The 20310-nt window shown below is 47.3% G+C and overlaps 1 protein-coding gene across 6 annotated transcripts in view; it reads right to left on the reverse strand.

The window, feature by feature from the left end:
- Window positions 1–20310, reverse strand: part of kalrna (kalirin RhoGEF kinase a) — a 1222490-nt gene that overhangs the window by 397880 nt on the left and 804300 nt on the right. For all 6 annotated transcript variants that reach the window (XM_038789521.1, XM_038789520.1, XM_038789517.1 and 3 more), the window contains 3 exons: window positions 16439–16621; window positions 10754–10872; window positions 587–653 (listed from right to left, as the gene is read on the reverse strand). In XM_038789521.1, coding sequence (XP_038645449.1) covers window positions 587–653; window positions 10754–10872; window positions 16439–16621 — 369 coding nt within the window. The remainder of the gene's footprint in view (window positions 1–586; window positions 654–10753; window positions 10873–16438; window positions 16622–20310) is intronic.

Below are 20310 nucleotides of genomic sequence, written 5' to 3' on the forward strand. Positions count from 1 at the left end.
CTGAATTATCAACACTTAAAATGGGCCAATCTTTCAAGGAATTTGACTCAATTTATTTTCCTTGCATATTAATCATTATATTAGTGCATTCTTTGACAATGCAATTCATAAAATGGGCTATTAAGGGATAAAGAAATGAATGAATAATGGTTTAGAGGGACAGTAACTAGTTACCAATGTTTTAGATCCATCCATCATCATTGGTGAATGAGTTGTTACTGTCTGGCTCCAAATCAGATTCTAGTTTCATGGGAGAATTCTACACATGGAGGCGCTTCTTCAAAAGAATTCCTCATATGTTTTTGAGTTGCTTAAGTTGTCCAGGGGCCTAGCGACCCCTCCTATAAGCATCTTTTAAACTCAGTTAGACACTGATATGGAGTTCTATTCTTACAGTGTCAAATCCACACTGTGTCTGTCACGCATCGTATGTTCCCATTATTCAGCTGGAACATCATTGGAGTTATGCTATATATTCAAGTAAGAGCATATTACTCAATGATAAACTTGATGTCAACTTGAGCAAAGGTTACCACCAGATTAAATTTGTATTAGTCTGTAGGAGAATAAATTGTGGATTACATACCTCAAGACACTCGTGTAAATCTCTAACGTATGCTTTTTCAGTCTGGAGGAGCTCAGCCATTATAAACCTGGAAAAGAAACAGAGAATATTTTGTTCATGTTATGATTAAAAATTTAAGCTGCTAGACATTAAGGCAAATGTCTAAATAACTTTCTTTAAGCTGAACGATTACAAACATTGTGAATCTGAAAAGGAAATCGGAAAAATGATTATTTGTAAATGTAAATCTAGATATTGATCTTTGCTTTGTTGAGACATATTGAACAATACAAGTGGGGAATTAACAATGACCCTGTCTGTATAACCTGTCTCTCAAGCCCAAGTCACAGTTGTGAACCATTCTGCCAAGTCAGCTACAATAGCCCTCGTGATTTCTCAAAATGTGGCTCACTCAAGCAGATCTACTCACTATTGAGCAACAACCATCTCTCCCTTTAAATGTTCCTACTTCAATCAGGACTCTTGACACAATTTCCCTGTGTAAACAGCAGCAAATTTACATCTGGTTTGATGTGAATAAATTCTTTTCTGCCCAAATTATGGACCAATCGAAAGCAGAAATCATAGACTAGAATACAAATCTACACACTAGTACTGAGTTCTGTGCAAAATTAAGATTTTTGTTTTTAAATACAGCTTCAGTTTTCATAATAGAGTGCAGTACTATACATGGCTGGACTGCTATCCCAGGAACTATCACTGGAGGTGCCTAAGTTTCTGCTTGGTGGCATTGGTATTTTTATGCTAGTTTAGCTGAAATTGATGTAACCAGCACAAATAATTTGGGAATTTTAAACAGAAATCACTTTCAGTTTCAACAGAGCTTCCAGAACCTTGTGCTAGTTTACAATACATATTTCTAGAAGCTGGCTCAACCACATTACTGGCATGTCCCACCAAGATTAATGAATAACAATTGCTTGTTTCCTCTTTGTCCACTTATTATGGACAATCAAGAAAGGTCTTTTGGATGTAAGGATGCAAATATTTTTAACCAAGATATTGACATTGTACACAATATCACTAGGAAATTATTCTGTATGCATTTTTAAAATCCGCCGATCCAGTGAATTCCTACAGTGCAGAAGGAGGAGACCCAGCCCATCAGCTCTGCACTGACCCTCTGAAAGAGCAGCCTACCCAGGCCCACTCCCCTGCCCCATCCCCGTGATCCCACTTAACGTGCACATCTTTGGACACTAAGGAACAATTTAGCATGGCCAATCCACCTCACCTGTATATCTCTGGACTGTAGGAGGAAACCGGAGCCTGGAGGAAACCCACGCAGATGCAGGGAGAACATACAAACTCCACACAGACGGTTACCCAAGGCTGGAATTGAACCCAGGTCCCTGGAGGTGTGAGGCAGCAGTGCTAATCACTGTGCCACAATGCTGCTCTCGTGCCACCGTGTCATAAAATTGTTTCTCATAATATAAAATTTAATTTATTCACAGGTAGTGGATCAGAGCTGTGATTAAACATGCTTACTTTTTAGCTCTATTAATCAAATTGCACTTTGTTACCAATGTCAAATATGTCCATGCACATTTAAAGCAAATTGTTTTTGCAAAACACAGCTCATGGCATATTTTGTGTTTGATATACAAGTAAGTTTTCCAGAAACTCATAGGAAAAAACACTTCTCAAAACTTGTGCAGTTTTTAAATGCAATTTCCTCCTGGATCGCCGATTCCCCTCAAACCAAAAGCTCCATCCCGGAATCTTTGGGTTGCAATGGCCATCATGTCTGATGTGTTTGGCAGGCTGGGTGGATGTGGACTGCACTTGATGCAGTGTACCGAGAGACAGACCTCCAACAATTGATAAGATGCAACACGATTTTATTTAACGTCTTAACTATTTTACATGTTCAACTGTGGGTTGACACTATGCTGACTTGACTGGAGACCTAGTACTTGCCTGACGAGACTTTCTAGTTATCACATGGTGTTTGCACTGGCTAGCTCACGAACTCTGACTGTCTCAGAGGCTGGGTCCAGAGAGAGCGGGAAACCTGGTGCCCTCTGGCTTTATAGTGGTAGTGTCCTGTCTGGTGATTGGCTGCTCTGTTCTGTGTGTTTACTGGTCATCCTGTGTGTCAATCACTGCCTGTCTGCACTCCATTATATGTCTGAGCTTTTTCCACCAACAAGAGCAAGAAAATTTAGAGAAATTTGATAGTACCCCGAATAACCCTAATTGACAAAGATCCTCAAAATGAACTACTGCCCATAGAACTGTGGAAAACTGGTGATTAAATCCAGCATTTAAACACTGAATAGCTATAAACTGGTGCTCTCATTAAGTGAAAGTAAACCTTTGCATTTATATAGCATCTTTCAAGGGATTTAGCAAAATACTCCACAGCCAGTTTTCATTGGCCAATTTACAAACATTAAAATCTCAAGATGAACAATGAGACAAACAAATTATTAGGGGATTTTTGATGGAATTAGTTGAGGGTGAATGTTGGACAGGGATCAGATGAACTTGTTAATCTCCTCCAAAAAATTCTTACGTCCATTTTTGAATATGTAAGCAAAGCTTCAGTTTAATAGTTTACCTGAAAGGTGGTACCTGCAACAACACTGCACCCTTTGGAACTGCATTAGTCTATCATCCGAGAGTAAGGGTTGAATGCTGGGCACGGTCTAGTGGCCACGCTGCACTTCAAAAGCAGTGTACCATGGTGCAACGTGGCCGGTAAATGACAAGAGACCCCACTTGCTACATGGCTCGCTATGCCTCGTGATATCTAATGCGAGATCTCTTTTCAGAAAATCTGTATATTAGAGCGACACAGCTAGTCTCACTTAAATATGCAGTTCCATGAGGTAACCAAGGCATTGGGATCTATCCTTGGAGACCTTGGGGCGGGTGCCGTTCAGTGCTAGTCTCCACAAACGGGGACCAGATGGGACAGCACTCATGGTGGTCTCCCATGGGGATCTGGGGCCCAAGGTGCTTGCCCTCTGGGCAGGGTGACTCACTGGCACTGTTGGTGCCATCTGGGCACCGGTGCTGCCAACCTGACATCCTGGGTGCCAGCCTTGAGTTACTAGATCTGTTCAAAGTCTATCCCATTTAGCATGGTGGTAGTGCCCTACAACACAATGGAGGGTATCCTCAATGTGAAGACGGGACTTTGTCTCCAAAGGAACTGTGCAGTGGTCACTTCTATTGATCCTATCATGGCAGATGCATCTGCAGCAGGCAGATTGGTGAGGATGAAGTCAAGTAGTTTTCGGATACACACAAGCCAATATCGTGGTCTGTAAAGGGAGGTTTTTCAATTACCTAAATTTGGAGCTAGAAGGAGCATTAAACTGTGGGTTGCCCTAGGCCATTCCTCGCAATTATCTCCCCTGCTGGACTAGGCTTATTTTGGGCAGCCACCTGTCTCTCGATCTGTGACTAGGCGGGCAACTCGCCAATAACATACAAATGAGGCCATGGAAATCTTAACTGTGACTGTACTAACTGGTCCATTTAGGTATGTCTGCACCATCCCTCCTCCCCGCAACGCCCACACCTCACCCTGCCTATTATCCAATTTAATTACTAGGCCTGCATTTTTAAAAAATGCATAAATGGAAACATTTTAACATTCCACTGTAATTGTATGAATAAAGAAAGAAAGACTTGCATTTATATAATGCCTTTTACAATTGTGGGATCTCCCAAGGTGCTTTATAGCCAATTTTGAAATGCAATCCCTTGTATTCAAGGAAATGCAAAGCCAATTTGTGCATGGCAAGCACCCACAGGCAGCAATGTGACAATGCCCACACCATCTGTTTTACTGATTGAGGGATAAATATTGGTCAGGACATGGGGACAGCTTCCCATCTTCTTCATAATAGTGTCATGGAATCTTTTAATTCCACCTGAAAGAGAAGATGGGACACTGATATGACATCTGACCCAAAAATCTAGGATTGGCACTCAAGTGAAGTGCTAATGGAGTTCTAGATTATCATGTGACAATCTAGAACTCCATTAGCACTACAATAGAGTGCCAATCCTAGATTTTTGTCTTGGCTGAGATTTTTAAATCTGTGATATGAGTCTTGACCCACAACCTTGTGATCAGAGCCAAGAGTGCTATTAACTAAATCATTGCTGACAGAGTCATTCCTCTGTTGCAGCCTGTGATCACTGAACCCTGTAAGCATATGTTTATGGAAAAAGAGCCAGAGTAGGTACCATTAGCTACGGTTGAGTGGAATTTAGATAACTGTGATCATAGTTTTGTTAAGAAGTCACCAATTATTTAGTTATGCATGCTTTTGGAGATGCAAAAGGTAATGGCAGATGACTCACCAAAGCAATCAAGCAGAGCATTCCACAAATTCCAATTGTGGGTATAACATTTCCACAGTGACATCTCCATCTGAATGGACACAAAGTCTGTCACAATCTTTTGAAACCGAAAACAGTAGCAGCAGTAGGGCAGCTTTCATTAAAAAGCCATATCATTGCCATCTCATTGACAATTCCTGCTCAAGTAATACGCTTCCTTTTTTTTGTAAAAGTTGTCAGCTTGTTTCAGAAGGCTGACAAATATAGGACAGGATCTACCGGTTGCGTCGTGTCCAAAAAGCAGCACTTCTGGGATCTACCCAGCTCCCCACTCCTTGCAAGATCTAACAAGATCTCATGAGATGGCGCAATGTTATCCCACCCATTGTGGGCATGATCATTTTCTGGCAAATCTACATATTAGAGTGAGACAGCTAGTCTCACCCTAATATGTATCCCGAGATCTACCCAAGGCGTGGGATCTACCTCTCTCGCCTTAGAGACCTTGGTCAAGCATCGGTCAGTACTGGGCACCACAAACGGGGACAAGATGGAATGGCACTGGTGGGGGGGGGGTTGTAGGTCTTCTGGGCAGGGTGGTACCTGACACTGCCAGCCTGGCACTGCTTAGGTGACCAGGTGGCACTGCCAGCTGGCTTGGGCAGTGCCAGGCTGGCAGTGACAAGCTGGCATTTTTTTCATGGTGGTGATTGGGCAGAGGGGTGACTTGCTGTGTGGGTGGTTGTGTGTTGAGGGGCAGCGACCCCCTTATAGGGGATGGGGTTTGTGGAGGTTTGGGGGTCACGTCGAGGCCCGAGATGATGACATTTAAAAATGCGAGCGGAGCGCCTCAGTGCAGAAAACGGGGCTAAGTGTGGCCTCCTCGGGGAGTTCCTCGCTGAGACCCTGATCTACCTGGATGGGTGTTAGATAGCGGGGCTCCGAGTGCTGGGAAACACCCGGCTAATCGCGCTATGGGACTCTGTCCCCATTTGGGTAGATCGTGCCCATAAACCTGTGACAAACAAAAAACTAAAAGTACTGTACTGCACAACGTTTTAATCATAGTAACAATGGTGGGAGGTGGTGACATATTGGTAATATCACTGGACTAATAATCTAGATGCCTGGGTTAATGCTCTGGGGACCTGGACTTGAAACCCACCACGGCACATGATGAAATTTGAATTCAATAAAAACATTTGTAATTATCCATGAAACCATTGCCAGATGTTGTAAAAGTCCATCTGGTTCACTAATGACTTTTAGAGAAGAAAATCTGCCATCCTCACCACGTCTGGCCTAAATGTAACTCCAGACTCACAGCAACATGGTTAACTCTTAAACGCGCTCTGCACAAGGACAAGGGCAATTAGGGTTGGGCAATAAATGCAGGCCTAGCCAGTGTCACCCATATCCCATGAATGAATAAAAACAAAATAGCACATTTAAAGAAATATTTCTACTGATGTATAAATCTACAGTTAAAACTGACTGGACTCCCTGTGCATCATTGAAATGGATTACTTACTGTCAGTCATTGAATGTGCACTTTCTTCAGTTCAAATTACAAGTACCCGAATCCAGGGCCACGGAGAGAAATCCTGGGCATTGGTGCTTCTGCTGTTTCCGAACCCTTTATCCATCTCACACACATTTAACTCTCCATTTCATCCATGCATGATATTTTTTGCCCAAACAAAAGATCCACCAAACAATCATTGAAAGGTCCTAGCAAAATGATGCTCGAAGAAGTAGGAGACTTTCTTTTGCCTCGGTTCATGATATTATTCAATATAATTATTTCATGCAAGGGATGTAATTGGTTTCTATTTTACCAGTAGCCCACAGGGTTAAAGATCAAATGACTTCTGAGCAACAAAGTGGAATTTTTAAACAACATAGGTCTTCACTGTCAGTGAGAAGCGTTGAAATTCTTGGGGTAGCTCTGCGCGACACAACTTTGAAGAGGCCAGAAGACAAAGACTCAATGGTTCACAATTGTGTCTGTGTTTTGAAGCTGCTGCCCCCAACAATACATTTTTAATATCTATAATGCAGCACAACTTCATCACAATATTTCAACACCTCAAAAAACTCATAAAAACACCGAGACAGAGTGGTAACTAGACAAAAGGACAAGATTGAAGTCATTAGAAAAGACTCTTGAGAATCAATGTGCTAGGTAAAACAGGTTCACAATGAGCTCTTTCCGCATTTCTGTCCTGGTAATTACACCCCACAAAGCCTGTTCACAGTAAACATCATTTCATAAACATAACTCCAGCCATAATTCCACCCTTTGTTCTCAAGGTAATTATGGATGACAAAAGCCAGCTCATTTCATCTATCCAAAGTGACATACAAATTTTACAAGTCTGGAGCAGGAGCAAGCCATTCGGCCCCTCGAGTCTGCTCCACTATTTGATAGCATTGCCTCGAGTGACTACTAGCTCAGAAATGGCTGTTCAGTGATTTGGGACATCAGGAAAGGTGCTACACAAATTAAGGTTTTGTCTTTTATTATATGCATGCAGTAGGCACAATGACTGGAGGATTGGTGAAATTGAAGGCCCAATGCTGATTCTGAAAGGACAATGCCACATGCCCCCCCCCCCCCCCCAAATGGATATGGGAAACCTCCCGCCACATGCAGAAGGGGATACCCCCCAGTGGAGTAGGGTAATCCCCATCACCTGGACTGCCTGGCATTGTCAAGGAGTGCAGCCATGGGGCACAGCCAGAGTGCTAGGGGGCAAAGTGCGGTGTGTGCGGAGTCTGCACGTCCTCCCCCTGTGTGCGTGGGTTTCCTCCGGGTGCTCCGGTTTCCTCCCACAGTCCAAAGATGTGCGGGTTAGGTGGATTGGCTATGCTAAATTGCCCTTAGTGTCCTAAAGAATAAGGTTAATGGGGGGGGGGGGGGGTTGTTGGGTTACTGGTATAGGGTGGATACGTTGACTTGAGTAGGGTGATCATTGCTCGGCACAATATCGAGGGCCGAAGGGCCTGTTCTGTGCTGTACTGTTCTATGTTCTATGTAAAGCCCAGGCATGTCCATCAACCCTGGCGCCAATGCCCAGGGAGGACCCTCAACCCCCGGGATCTACAGGTACTTCCGCACCACTGGCGTGAACATCATGACTGGTTTTAAGTTTTGAAAACCAATGGTGATTTGCGCCTGCATGATATCATGCCGCCGGGGTGGGGAGGATACTTTTTGAGTGAATGTTGTTACGGCATCAAGCCCGGTAATTATACGATAATTTATTAAACTGCATAAGAATCACTTTATGGGCATGAACCTCATTACGTCGCCGGTGGGTGCAGGGAAGATCTCAAACTGAGATTTCAGCCGCTTGCGAGTAGTAGCAGCCATTACAAGATTTTCACCCATGGCTATCGCGACCGCAAATCACACACAATATTAGTCAATGTTGTGAATGTTAAACTGACAATTATTTGTTTCCTTGTTGGTTCAGTAATTAGGTCCTTGGGCCCAAAAACCTGCAATTTCTTGGAAAAAGTTGATAGCTCAGACATATGAGGCTTGCCACCTTCCCATTGATTCTGTAAACACCTCCCGCTGCTTCAGGAAGGCAGACAGCATTGTCAGAGACCCCTCCCACCCAGGCATTGCCTTCTTCCAGACCCTTCCATCAGGCAGAAGGTACAGAGGTCTGAAGACCCGCACATCCAGACATAGGAACAGCTTCTTCCCCACAGCTGCTAAACTCCTCACCGACTCTCCCTCAGACTGATCTGTTCTCTGTAAGACACTATTCACGACACCCAATGCTGCTCTTGCTCATGTCGCATTTGCTTTCTTTGTACCTTGTTCCATACTGTAACCATTTACTTATTTGTCGATGTACTGTGTACATTTTCGCATTCACTGTAACTGTCTACTTTTTTTTGCCTACTGTGTACGGATTGTGTACATTTCCTTGGCTGCAGAAGAATACTTTTCACTGTACTTCAATACATGTGACAATAAATCAATCAATCAATTAATCAGAAATGAGTGCATTTCGGATACACCACACTCAATCTAAAACATATGCTCTAACACTCTATGGGCTTGATTTTGACAGTGGAAGGTAGCATTCCAATGCTTGGGCCGAAGGGAGGAACAGGCTCCCGTCTGATGGGCAGAGGGTCCTCGGGTTGCCTTTTTTCAATGGCAGCCAATTAACAGGCCACCGCCAGGGTTGTGCTCCAACTGAGGATGGAGCCCCAGCAACCAGCACTGCTGGCCCAATCACAAAACCATAAGTTCAGCAGTTCCAGGGTTAGCGGTGGCCACAGCTATGACTTAGCTTTAGGATTCGTCAAATGATGAGCTTGTGGGGAAGCCAGGGCCAGGGGCAGGGGCGATCATCATGGAGAGGCAGCTCCTGGGAACCCACTGTGAGGCCTCAAATTGTTACCTGGTGGTGGCAAGCCCTCCTGACTTGTGTAAAAGGCCTGTAGGGGCAGGAGGTGGCTTTTAATTATGCCCTTGAGTAACTCAATTGCCCAGTCTGTTACAGAGTTACCTGCTTTTGGCAATATGTCATGGCAGTAGGAAGGCATAAGCATTCCTTATTACCACCTTTCCTTGTTGTATTGCTAGCCGTTCCATCTCCAGCTCCTCTCCAAAGGGTTGGGAAAATTCAGCCCTATGTCTCTCAGATGTGCTAAATTCTGATGCAGCAGAAGATGTTCAGGATCCCAGATTGGTGCATGGTTGCAAGTCACAAGATCACAAGAGTAAACACTACTGTCCCAGAAATTGCATTGCCTTAACATTAGTCGCAAAGTAAGAGAGGCAGGGGTCATTGCAAAACGTGTGAAGACACAGAAGTAGTTGAATCAAATTCTTTCAATGTCCACAAATTTAATCTGAAATATTGGCATTGACCAAAATGATTAGAACATTTGTTTTTCAGTTATGCTGCAGAGATATTATTCTGTAAATTGCTTTTCTTCCCACAATTCAGCCATAAAACCCTTTAACATGGAGTTCATGAATGAAATGAAATTAAAATCGCTTATTGTCACGAGTAGGCTTCAATGAAGTTACTGTGAAAAGCCCCTAGTCGCCACATTCCGGCGCCTGTCCGGGGAGGCTGGTACGGGAATCAAACCGTGCTGCTGGCCTGCTTGGTCTGCTTTAAAAGCCAGCGATTTAGCCTGGTGAGCTAAACCCGCCCCTAATGCGGTCTGGTTCATGCGGTCCTTATGGCAAAACAGGAACAGCAGGACACGAAATGAGAAAGGTGAGCAGCATAAGACTACACCAAAGGAGAACATGATCAATTAGATGATCACCCCTTGCACCATATTCTCCAGATCATGGAGCTCACTTGAGTATATAAAAGAATACTTAAGGCAAGCAATGGGTTCCCCTGTGAAATATCTCCAAAGATCCTCTCAAACACAAAACTTGACCAATGAAGCCATCCTCCAGAACTCGAGTTTAGTTCACAAAGTGATTTTACTGTGCATCTATGTATTTACAACAGGTTCCTCTGTGCCGCCAGCTGATACTCTGCACTGTTCCTAAACATCCATTTACATCTTTTCCATTGGTCTTATAAGCTTTGAGTACACCTTGAGCCCAGGTTTCCATTCCCTTCCATGCCAATTAGGCACTTTCGGTTTCCTAAGCATCGATATTATGGACAGCTGATCAGGTGTTTCCAATTGTACTTTCAACTCCTATTAGTTTAATATTTTTCACGCACTGGCTATAATTACATTGGCTTCTACTTTACCCATTCTTTTACCCAGGTAAATGTATGCCAGAAAATAAGTCCACATGTTCAAACCTTTCCAAAGGTGCACGCTAGTAATATCACACAGTTATAGCTTGATTCTTACTCTTTCCTTCTGGCAGATTTTCTTTTTTCTTCATTGGCCTCATGGTTTGCATCTCGAAGCTTAACCTCGGGGTCAGTGAGACTCGCTGGGATGATGTCTAATTCTAGATCTTTATTGTCCTAGGAATAAACACAAACTGAGAACTGGACCATCAAACATCACACTTCATTTGAACAGAAAGACACTAGAAGCACAAGCATGATCTGCATACCAATATGTAGGGGAGACCAAGCTTTACTTGTTTATATATTTACATATTTTTCACAACCCAACTTTATCTAGCTGGTTATCAGCCCCAAGATATTCCATTGGCAATTCAAACATAAATATCACAATATACAGACAAAGGAGGCCACTCAGTACATCTAGTTGACACTTCCGTAGAAACCTCTGAAATCCCTATGACTTGAATTACAGCTCAGTTGGCTGGACAGCTGGTTTATGATGCAGAGCGAGGCCAACAGCATGGGTTCAATTCCCGTACTGGTTGAGGCTCTGCCTTCTCAAACTTGTTCCTTGCCTGAGGTGTGGTGCGCCTCAGGTTAAATCACCACCAGCCAGCTCTTGCCCTCAAAGAAGAAAGCAGCCTATGGTCACCTGGGACTACAGCAACTTTACCTTTACTTGAATTACTTCAAAATGTGACCTCTGCACTCATTACAATTACCTAGACATTAGGGAAATTAAGTTCCACTCTGGATGGTAGAGCTTTTTCAGAGGAGTGGCCCATGATTAAACTTCTCCAGCCTTATAGGCCTTGAAATGGATGCAGGATAGGTACCAGGGATAAGGGACTTCAGTTACGTAGAAACTGGGATTGTTCTCATAGAGCAGAGAATGTTAAGGGGCAAATTTGAGAGAAAGGCTCAAAATTACAAAGGGACAAAGAAATTAAAGCTAAATTCTTTCCACTGGCAGGTGGATTGAAAACCAGAAAACCCAAATTTAAGGTAAGCTGAGGCAACATGAGGAGAATATGTTTTACATAGCAAATTGTAGTGATCTGGAATGCACTATCTGAAAAAATGTTACAAGCGCACCTCTGAGTAGCTTTCGAAATGGAATTGGATCGATAATTTGTTACCCAGCAATCATCCTGTTCAAATACAGATGAGACATTGGACTGATGAGGCAGAAAAGCATTATAAATGCCCTCAGCACGTTGCTAATTCACGTGCAAGAAGTATGCCTGCCATGGCAAATGAGGTGCAGAATTAGGGAATAAAAGTCTTTGTGGTTCATATAAAAATCAGGGCAATGTTTCCTTCAAATATTTGCGTGATCCCTTTAAATATGTTGTACAGCCGCACAAATACAATATTTATCCCAGCTGCTGCCCAGCCACATACCAGTGCACCTTAGTAGGAACATGCTGTAGAAGTTTGCATTTTGGACAGACATTGACACATGTTTGCAGCACATAGCCCCATTACATTCGGAGATCCAGCAATTCTAACACTTAATGCTTCTCTGAATTGTCCACCTGCTGCTACAATTCACCACTGTATTGTATTATGTTGATGCCCTTGTGGGCTTCGCCTATGGCTCCGCCCCCTCGGGGGTGGTATATAGATCTGCAGCCTGTAGGTGGCACTCAGTACAGAGCAGTCGCAGGCAGGTACAGATCTAGCTTATTAAAACCACTGTTCACTTCTACTAATCGTCTCGTGTGAATTGATGGCCGCATCAACCTGTATGCGCTGTCAAATTGTATAATTTGAGATGCACTGGCAAGGAAGACATCTGGGGGGCGATTCTCCAAAATGGAGACCAAGTGTTCGTGCCATCGCGTTTCACGACAGCGCGAAACGGGCACAGGGGCGACCGATTCTGTGCCCCTCAGGGGGCCAGCACGGCGCTGGAGCGGTTCACGCCGCTCCAGTCTCCTTTCTCGGTGCCAAATGGGCACCGCGCCAACCCGCGCATGCACAGTTGGGCCGCGCCAACCAGCACATGCGCGGGGGACTTCTTCAGCGCGCTGGCCCCGACTCACCCGCCCCACAACAAAGTAGGCCTGGGGGGGGGGGGGAGCCTGGCCCGCCGATTGGGGGGCCCCAATCGCGCGGCAGACCCCATCGGAGGCCCCCCCGGTGAAGGATCGCTTTTCCCCGCCCCACAGGCTGCCCCCTGACCCTTTACGCAGAGTTCCCGCCAGCAGCGACCAGGGGTGAACGGCGCCGGCGGGACTCTGTCATATCCGCGCGGTCGATCGGTCTATCCAGGCCTGAGAATTGGCGGCCCCGCCGATTCCAGCGGCCCACGGCCGGCGCCGTGTCAAACGGGCCTGGCATCGGGGCGTCATGGTGTGTTTGCGGCGATTCTCGGGCCTGGCGCGGGGCTCGGAGAATCGCCCCCCAGGTACTTGCTTTAGGAAGACACAACAAAGTCCTGTGTGGCTCTCTGCAATGTGATTTTGTAATAACTCCCTTAATTAACAATCAGATTTGAATTTCTGAAAAAATACTTGTTGAAGCTTTTTGTCTGTACCCAATCAGCCCGTGCCTGCAAAACTCAGTTACGATTCCGCAATTTAACAAATACTGTCCAATCGTGGAATCACATCTAATGTTGGACATGTGTCTTAAGGTTTGCAAGCATGGGCTGGTTGGGTGTAGTTTGTACCTTGCCTGTTGCAGAGAGAAGCTGGGATATGGCGCGAAATTCTCGGCGTAGCGGAGTGACGGCAACCACTCCGGCGTCGGGCCGCCCCAAAGGTGCGGAATTCTCCGCACCTTTAGGGGCTAGGCCCGCGCCAGAGTGGCTCCCGCTCCGCCGACTGGCACCAAAACTGGCGCCAACGGCCTTTGGCGCTATGCCGATCGGCGTCAGGGCTGGCCGAAAGGCCTTCGCCGGTCGGCGTGAATCCGCGCATGCGCCGGAGCGTCAGCGGCTGCTGACGCCACCACCGGCACATGCGCGGTGGAGGGGGTCTCTTCCACCTCCGCTATGGAAGAGGCCGTGGCGGCGGCAGAAGAAAAAGAGTGCCCCACAGCACTGGCCCGCCCGCCGATCGGTGGGCCCCGATCGCGGGCCAGGCCACGGTGGGGGCGGGATTTACGCCGGCCCCGGGCGATTCCCCGACCCTGCGGGGGGTCGGAGAATTCCGCTCACGTTGTTTGATATGATCTGCCAGCCCTTGGGATGTATGGTCCTCATACCGTGAATAACACTGGCACTGTAATTCGTATACCACATTACTCATTTGTGTATGGGCTTTTTTGGATTGACGGAAACAATTTTGGCCATGAACAAAGAACAGTACAGCACAGGAACAGGCCCTTCGGCCCTCCAGGCCTGCACCGATCATGTGTCCTATCTAGGCCACAGTCTACCTCAGATTACCTTGGAAGAGTAAGGGGTGAGATGCTCCGACCCCCCGCCGGGTCGGAGTAACGCTGGGGGGGACGCGATGTGAATCCCGTCCCCGCCGGCTGGCAAATTCTCAGGCGCGGGGGATTTGGCGGTGGCGGGAATCGCGCCGCGCCGGCGATTCTCCGGCCCGCAACCATTTTTTTGCCAGTCCCGCCGGCGTAAATTAGAGTAGGTCCTTACTGGCGGGACCTGGCGGCGCGGGAGGCCTCCGGGATCCCCGGGGGGCGCAGGGGGATCTGGCCCCGGGAGGTGCCCTCACGGTGGCCTGGCCCGCGATCGGGTCCCACTGATCCGCGGGCGGGCCTGTACCATGGGGGCACTCTATTGTTCCGCATCGGCCGCTGTAGTCCTCCGTGATGGCCGATGCAGAGATGAACCCCCACCTGCACATGCTGGCGCTCCGGTGCATTCGCCAACTTGCCCTTCGGCGCCGGTTGGCGTGGCGCCAAGCCCCTTCCCCGTCGGCCGGCGTGGTGTAATCCACTCTGGGGCCGGCCTAGCCCCTGAAGGTGCGGATGGTTCCGCACCTTTGGGGCGGCCCGACGCCGGAATGGTTCACGCCACTCCTCAGCGCCAAGACCCCCTGCCCCGCCGGGTAGGAGAGAATCCTGTTCAAGGTATTTCAAAAATTTGACAAACCTGCGAAGCTAGTTGATTCATGCTGCCACTATGCAGTAGCAACATGAGTGGCATGCGCCACAAACAGGGTGCTGCTATCATGCCAAATATACATTTTGCCAATCACAGATATTGTAGCGTATGACTTTCAGTGCTAGTGTGATGCAAAACTGAAGGTAAATTAGACTTATGTGGTTTGAAGATAGCTGCTGGAATGCAAACAGTCTGCTGGTTTGTTCCTTAGAGGTGTAGCATTACATCCATATTTGATCCTTGGTAGCAAAGCATGATGAATGTCAGGTAAAGCCTGTTTGTGCAGTGACTAGTGAAATTGCTAACATGTTACAAGCACTGGGAGGTTATGCTTTTAAAAAGGAATTAATGTATTATTTTTGCATTAAGACTAATGCGGATTCAAGGAGTAGCTTGTTCAAATTTCATATTTGCTATTGATCGGTTTTCAAACAGAAACCTCTTCATCGGGTCACCATTCATTTTGGAGAAATGAGCCAATAGAATTGGTCATTTTGAAAATCAAGTACAGAAATTAAATGCACTGTACTTAAAACACAGAAGACTATCAACTGTGACTTTGCTGAACGATTATTGGATCAAACATATTCACAAGGCTCAATTTTTGATGTTTCATTATTTGTTTAGAAAAGTATGAAATTTGGCTCAATCATAGAATCTTCGATTTACAGTGCAGAAGGAGGCCATTCGCCCCATCAAGTCTGCACCAGCCTGTGAAAGAGCACCCTACGTAAGCCTCCACCCTAGCCCCGTAACCCAGCAACCCCACCTAACTTTTGGACACTATGGGACAATTTAGCGTGACCAATCCACCTAACCCGCACACCTTTGGACTGTGGGAGAAAACCAGATCACCCGGAGGAAACCCACCCCGACACTGTGGGAGCGTGCTGACTCTGCACAGACAGTGACCCACGGCGTGAATCGACCCCGGGTCCCTGTTGCCGTGAAGCAACAGTGCTAACCACTGTGCTACCATGGCACCCCAGCTGTTTGGGATCTTGAGATGCTTGCCTCCAAGAAAATACTCAGTCTAGATTTTTTTGCTTTCATCCTCCATGCGTTTTCACACCACAATTTTGCTAATATTATGGTGAAAGCATACACATCTCCACACTCTCAGGATTCTGGTATTGACAGCTGGAACTTAGGTTTTACACCACGCCTTTTACACCGTGCTTTTGAGAGGGTCTAAGGATATGATTATCTGAACTTCAGCTGGTCTCAGTATAACAACGGAACAATCTGAATGGCCATTACCCAGTTACATTGCGCAGATACAATTGGGAATCTTGGTTACTGCACGGGAAGAGAATGTTTCCATTAAGGAAATCTAAAAATTTAATGTCTCCTTTCAGACAAGTCATTTTCTGGCAAAGAATTAAATAGTCACTGTCAGTAAAAAAACTTGACCCCCTGAGATTCATTTCTGCTGCTACTCCATTGTAACTTGGCCAGCGATATTAGTGGCAAACCCATTTAGCTACTTGCAACAAAGTTAGGGTTCAGTGGCTTAAAGTCTGCGGAAATTCAGCACTATGCCCACAAAAAGGTGTGGAGCAAAAATAAGCCAGGAGACAGATATGTTTTCCATGAAAATGAAAACTCCCAGAATAATTGTACATAAAATGACCCAGATTTAGGCTGAGTGGTCCTGCTTACCTCGGACGTGATTCCTAGGCCTTTTTCCAAAAATGATTTGTATTTTCCCATTCTCAGCGAGAAATCTCGATAGCGTTTATCCACCGCCGTGACCCATTTTTTAATCTCACAGGCATGTGCATGTCCCTTCTCCACAAAGCTGTCAGCCAGCTGGATGATGAGCTTCACCTTTTCCTTTGTTTGCTAGATCGGAGAAGAAATAGTGTTTGCATCAATTTAGATGACATTGAGCTCCTAATTCCTACTCCATTCCAACACAATTCCAACTCCTCTTGCAGCTTCAAATGCATGGCAAGTTACCATGTCCTCGGTCTTCACCTTGACCTTGCTTCTTCCAGGGGTCAGTGCATTTCCCAAACTTTGGCAAAAGAAGCTGCTAACTATTGCATCAGTTTACTGGTTCTGCGGCCAGGCTTGTTCAATGCTGTCAGCAGAAATACATCATGTCACATCAAGACATCTCTTAAGTATCTTAATACCATTAAGGTTGTGTCCAAAAGATTGAAAAGCAACATTTTGCCTACAACCGATAGACACTTCAGTCAGTTTGGTCTATTGAATAATTTTGATGCAAGAATCCCTAGCAGTAGATGAGGGCAGCATGATAGCACAGTGGTTAGCACTGTTGCTTCACAGCTACAGGGTCTCAGGTTCGATTCCCGGCTTGGGTCACTGTCTGTGCGGAATCTGCACCTTCTCCCTGTGTCTGCGTGGGTTTCCTGCGGGTGCTCCGGTTTTCTCCCACAGTCCAAAGAAGCGCAGGTTAGGTGGATTGGCCATGCTAAATTACCCTTAGTGTCCAAAAAAGGTTAGGTGGGGTTACTGGGTTACGGGGATCGGGTGGAGGTGTGGGCTTAAGTAGAGAGCTCTTCCCAAGGGCCGGTACCGACACGATGGGCCAAATGGCCTGCTTCTGCAGTGTAAATTCTATGATCTAAGATCTACAACATGCAGGAAAGGATCATGTGCAAGTTGAGGGTACAATAGAATAAACGACTGTGTTACAGAGTAGGTACAGCATAGGATGCTTCATGTCCTATTAATATCTCTCACGACAATTCGATCCTCCAATGCAAGAACCAAGACTAAGAGAAATCATAGGAACAGTGGTTCTCAATGAGGGGTCTACAGACAGCTTGGGGTCCAGGAATAGGTTTTAAGGGATCCACCGCTTCATGGCTTCTCGCAACATTATCGATCTAGTCCCATGGGTCAGCTCCACTCGTACTGACTGCTGATTGGCAGTCAACATAGTCACCATATTAGTCATGTGACCTGCCTGATCTCTGAAGAGCCACCAAGAAGAGCCAGCAAGAGCCAGGGGGTAGTACGGTAGCACAGTGGTTTGCACTGTGGCTTCACAGCACCAGGGTCCCAGGTTCAATTCCCCACTGCGTCATTGTCTGTGCGGAGTCTGCACGTTCTCCCCGTGTCTGTGTGGGTTTCCTCCGGGTGCTCTGGTTTCCTCCCACAGTCCAAAGACGTGCAGGTTAGGTGAATCGGCCATGATAAAATGCCCTTAACCAAAAAGGTTAGGAGGGGTTATTGGCTTACAGGGCTAGGATGGAAGTGAGGGCTTAAGTGGGTAGGTGCAGACTCGATGGGCCGAATGGCCTCCTTCTGCACTGTTTGTTCTATGTTCTAATCCACTTACTGGAGAATTCAACAACATCATCCAAAAAAAAAACAATGGCCCAAAACATCCAGGGGGCAATTCTCCGATATTGAGGCCAAGTGTTGGCGCCCCCACAGGGAGCCAGCACGGTGCTGGAGCGGTTCACGTCGCTTCAGCCTCCTTATGCGGCGCCAAATGGGCAGCTCAATACTGCGCATGCGCAGTTGGGCCGCGCCATCCTGCGCATGCGCGGGAACTTCTTACGCGCGCCAGCCCCGACCCAACATGGGGTCGGCGTTCAGGGGCCGGCTGCGCAAGGAAGTAGGCCCGGGAGGGGGAGAGGCCGGGCCGCCGATCGGTGGGCCCCGATTGCGGGCAAGACCCCATCGGAAGCCCCCCCCCCCCCGCTGAAGGAACCCCCCTCACCCCTCCCACAGGCCGCCCCCCCCCCCGAGCGTTCCCGCAGAGTTCCCGCCAGCAGCGACCAGTGGTGAATGGCGCTGGCCGGACTCTGTCGTGTCGAAGCGGCCGCTCGGCCCATCCGGGCCGGAGAATTAGCGGCCCTGCCGATTCCAGCGGCCCGCGGCTAGTGGCGCGCCAAATGTGGCGGCGCAAATGGCGCCAATTCCCTGCACCTCGGAGAATCGCGCGCCGGTGTTGGGGCGTCGTGGCGCGGTTGCGGTGATTCCCCAGCCCGTCACTGGCTTTGAGAATTCCCCCCCCCCCCCCTCCCTCCCCAGTCTTTGGATCATCGGAAATGACCCGATGTTAGATATACATGGAAATTAAAGTCCTGCACAGCATCTTCCCCACCAACATCCACAGTAAGAAGTCTTACAACACCAGGTTAAAGTCCAACATGTTTGTTTCAAACACTAGCTTTAGGTGATTCACCTGAAGAAGGAGCCGTGCTCCGAAAGCTAGTGTTTGAAACAAACCTGTTGGACTTTAACCTGGTGTTGTAAGACTTCTTACTCTGCTCACCCCAGTCCAACACCGGCATCTCCACATCATACATCCACAGTGATCAGGGATCCTCTTTCATGAATGATGAGCTGCGTCAGTTCCTGCTCAGCAAGGGCATCGCCTTGAGCAGGACGACCAGCTACAACCCCCGGGGAAACGGGCAGGTGGAGAGGGAGAACGGGACGGTCTGGAAGGCCGTCCCGCTGGCCCTGCGGTCTAGAAATCACCCGGTCTCCCGCTGGCAGGAGATCCTTCCCGACGCGCTCCATTCCATCCGGTCGCTCCTCGGCAACGCCACTAATGAGACCCCTCACAAACGTGTGTTTGACTTCCCCAGGAAGTCCTCCGGGATCCCGCTCCCAACATGGCTGACAGTTCCTGGACCCGTCCTTCTTCAAAAGCATGTGCGGAGCCATAAATCGGATCCCTTGGTCGAGAAAGTCCACCTCCGCCATGCAAACCCGCAGTACGCCTACGTGGCACACCCCAACGGGCGCCAGGACACAGTCTCCCTCCGGGACCTGGCACCCGCTGGGTCCCCACCCACGACCCCCGACCTGACACCGTTCCTCCCCCCCCCGGTTGCCTCTTTCACCCCTGCGCCACCCAACTTCCCTCCAAACGAACCTCACCGCAGCCCCCACCCCAGCAGGATCCGTCCTCCCACTCAATCCACTCAGGGGTGACGAAGACGAGGACAACACGCTCCCGGAGTCGCAGGTGACCACGTCGGCGCCCACATCACCACCTGGACTGAGGCAATCGCAGCGGAGGGTCAAAGCCCCCGCTTTGACTTAATCTGTAATGTTTTCGTCACCCCCGCTGGACTCTTTTTTTTAAATAGGGGGTGAATGGTAAACACCACGAGTGATATATTGCCTGTATTACAGCACTGCCCATGTATTACAGGTACTACAGTAAATCCATGCCTGTTGGCTCCGCCCAGCAGGCTGCGTATAAAAGTGTACGCTCTCCTGTGCTGCTTCCATTCTGGTTCCAGCTGCAGGAGGCACAACATCTTGTGCAATAAAGCCTCGATTGTTTCACCATTCTCCTCTCGTGGTAATTGACGGTACATCAGTTTGCTTAATTGTGTGGCTGAATTTGATGCAGAAAATATGCATATTCTGTCACGGGAGTCCCCAGAATTTGTATAACATGGAGGGGGTATCTCAAAAGTAAAAAGACCAGGAACCCCTGAATTAGTTCATGGATGACACACATTTCACCTCCTTTACTCAGCTCTGCTCTGTTTGATATTGTTACCTAACAATGGTCAATAAATCTCACC

The sequence above is a fragment of the Scyliorhinus canicula genome, chromosome 2 (assembly GCF_902713615.1).
Source record: "Scyliorhinus canicula chromosome 2, sScyCan1.1, whole genome shotgun sequence".
NCBI lineage: Eukaryota > Metazoa > Chordata > Chondrichthyes > Carcharhiniformes > Scyliorhinidae > Scyliorhinus > Scyliorhinus canicula.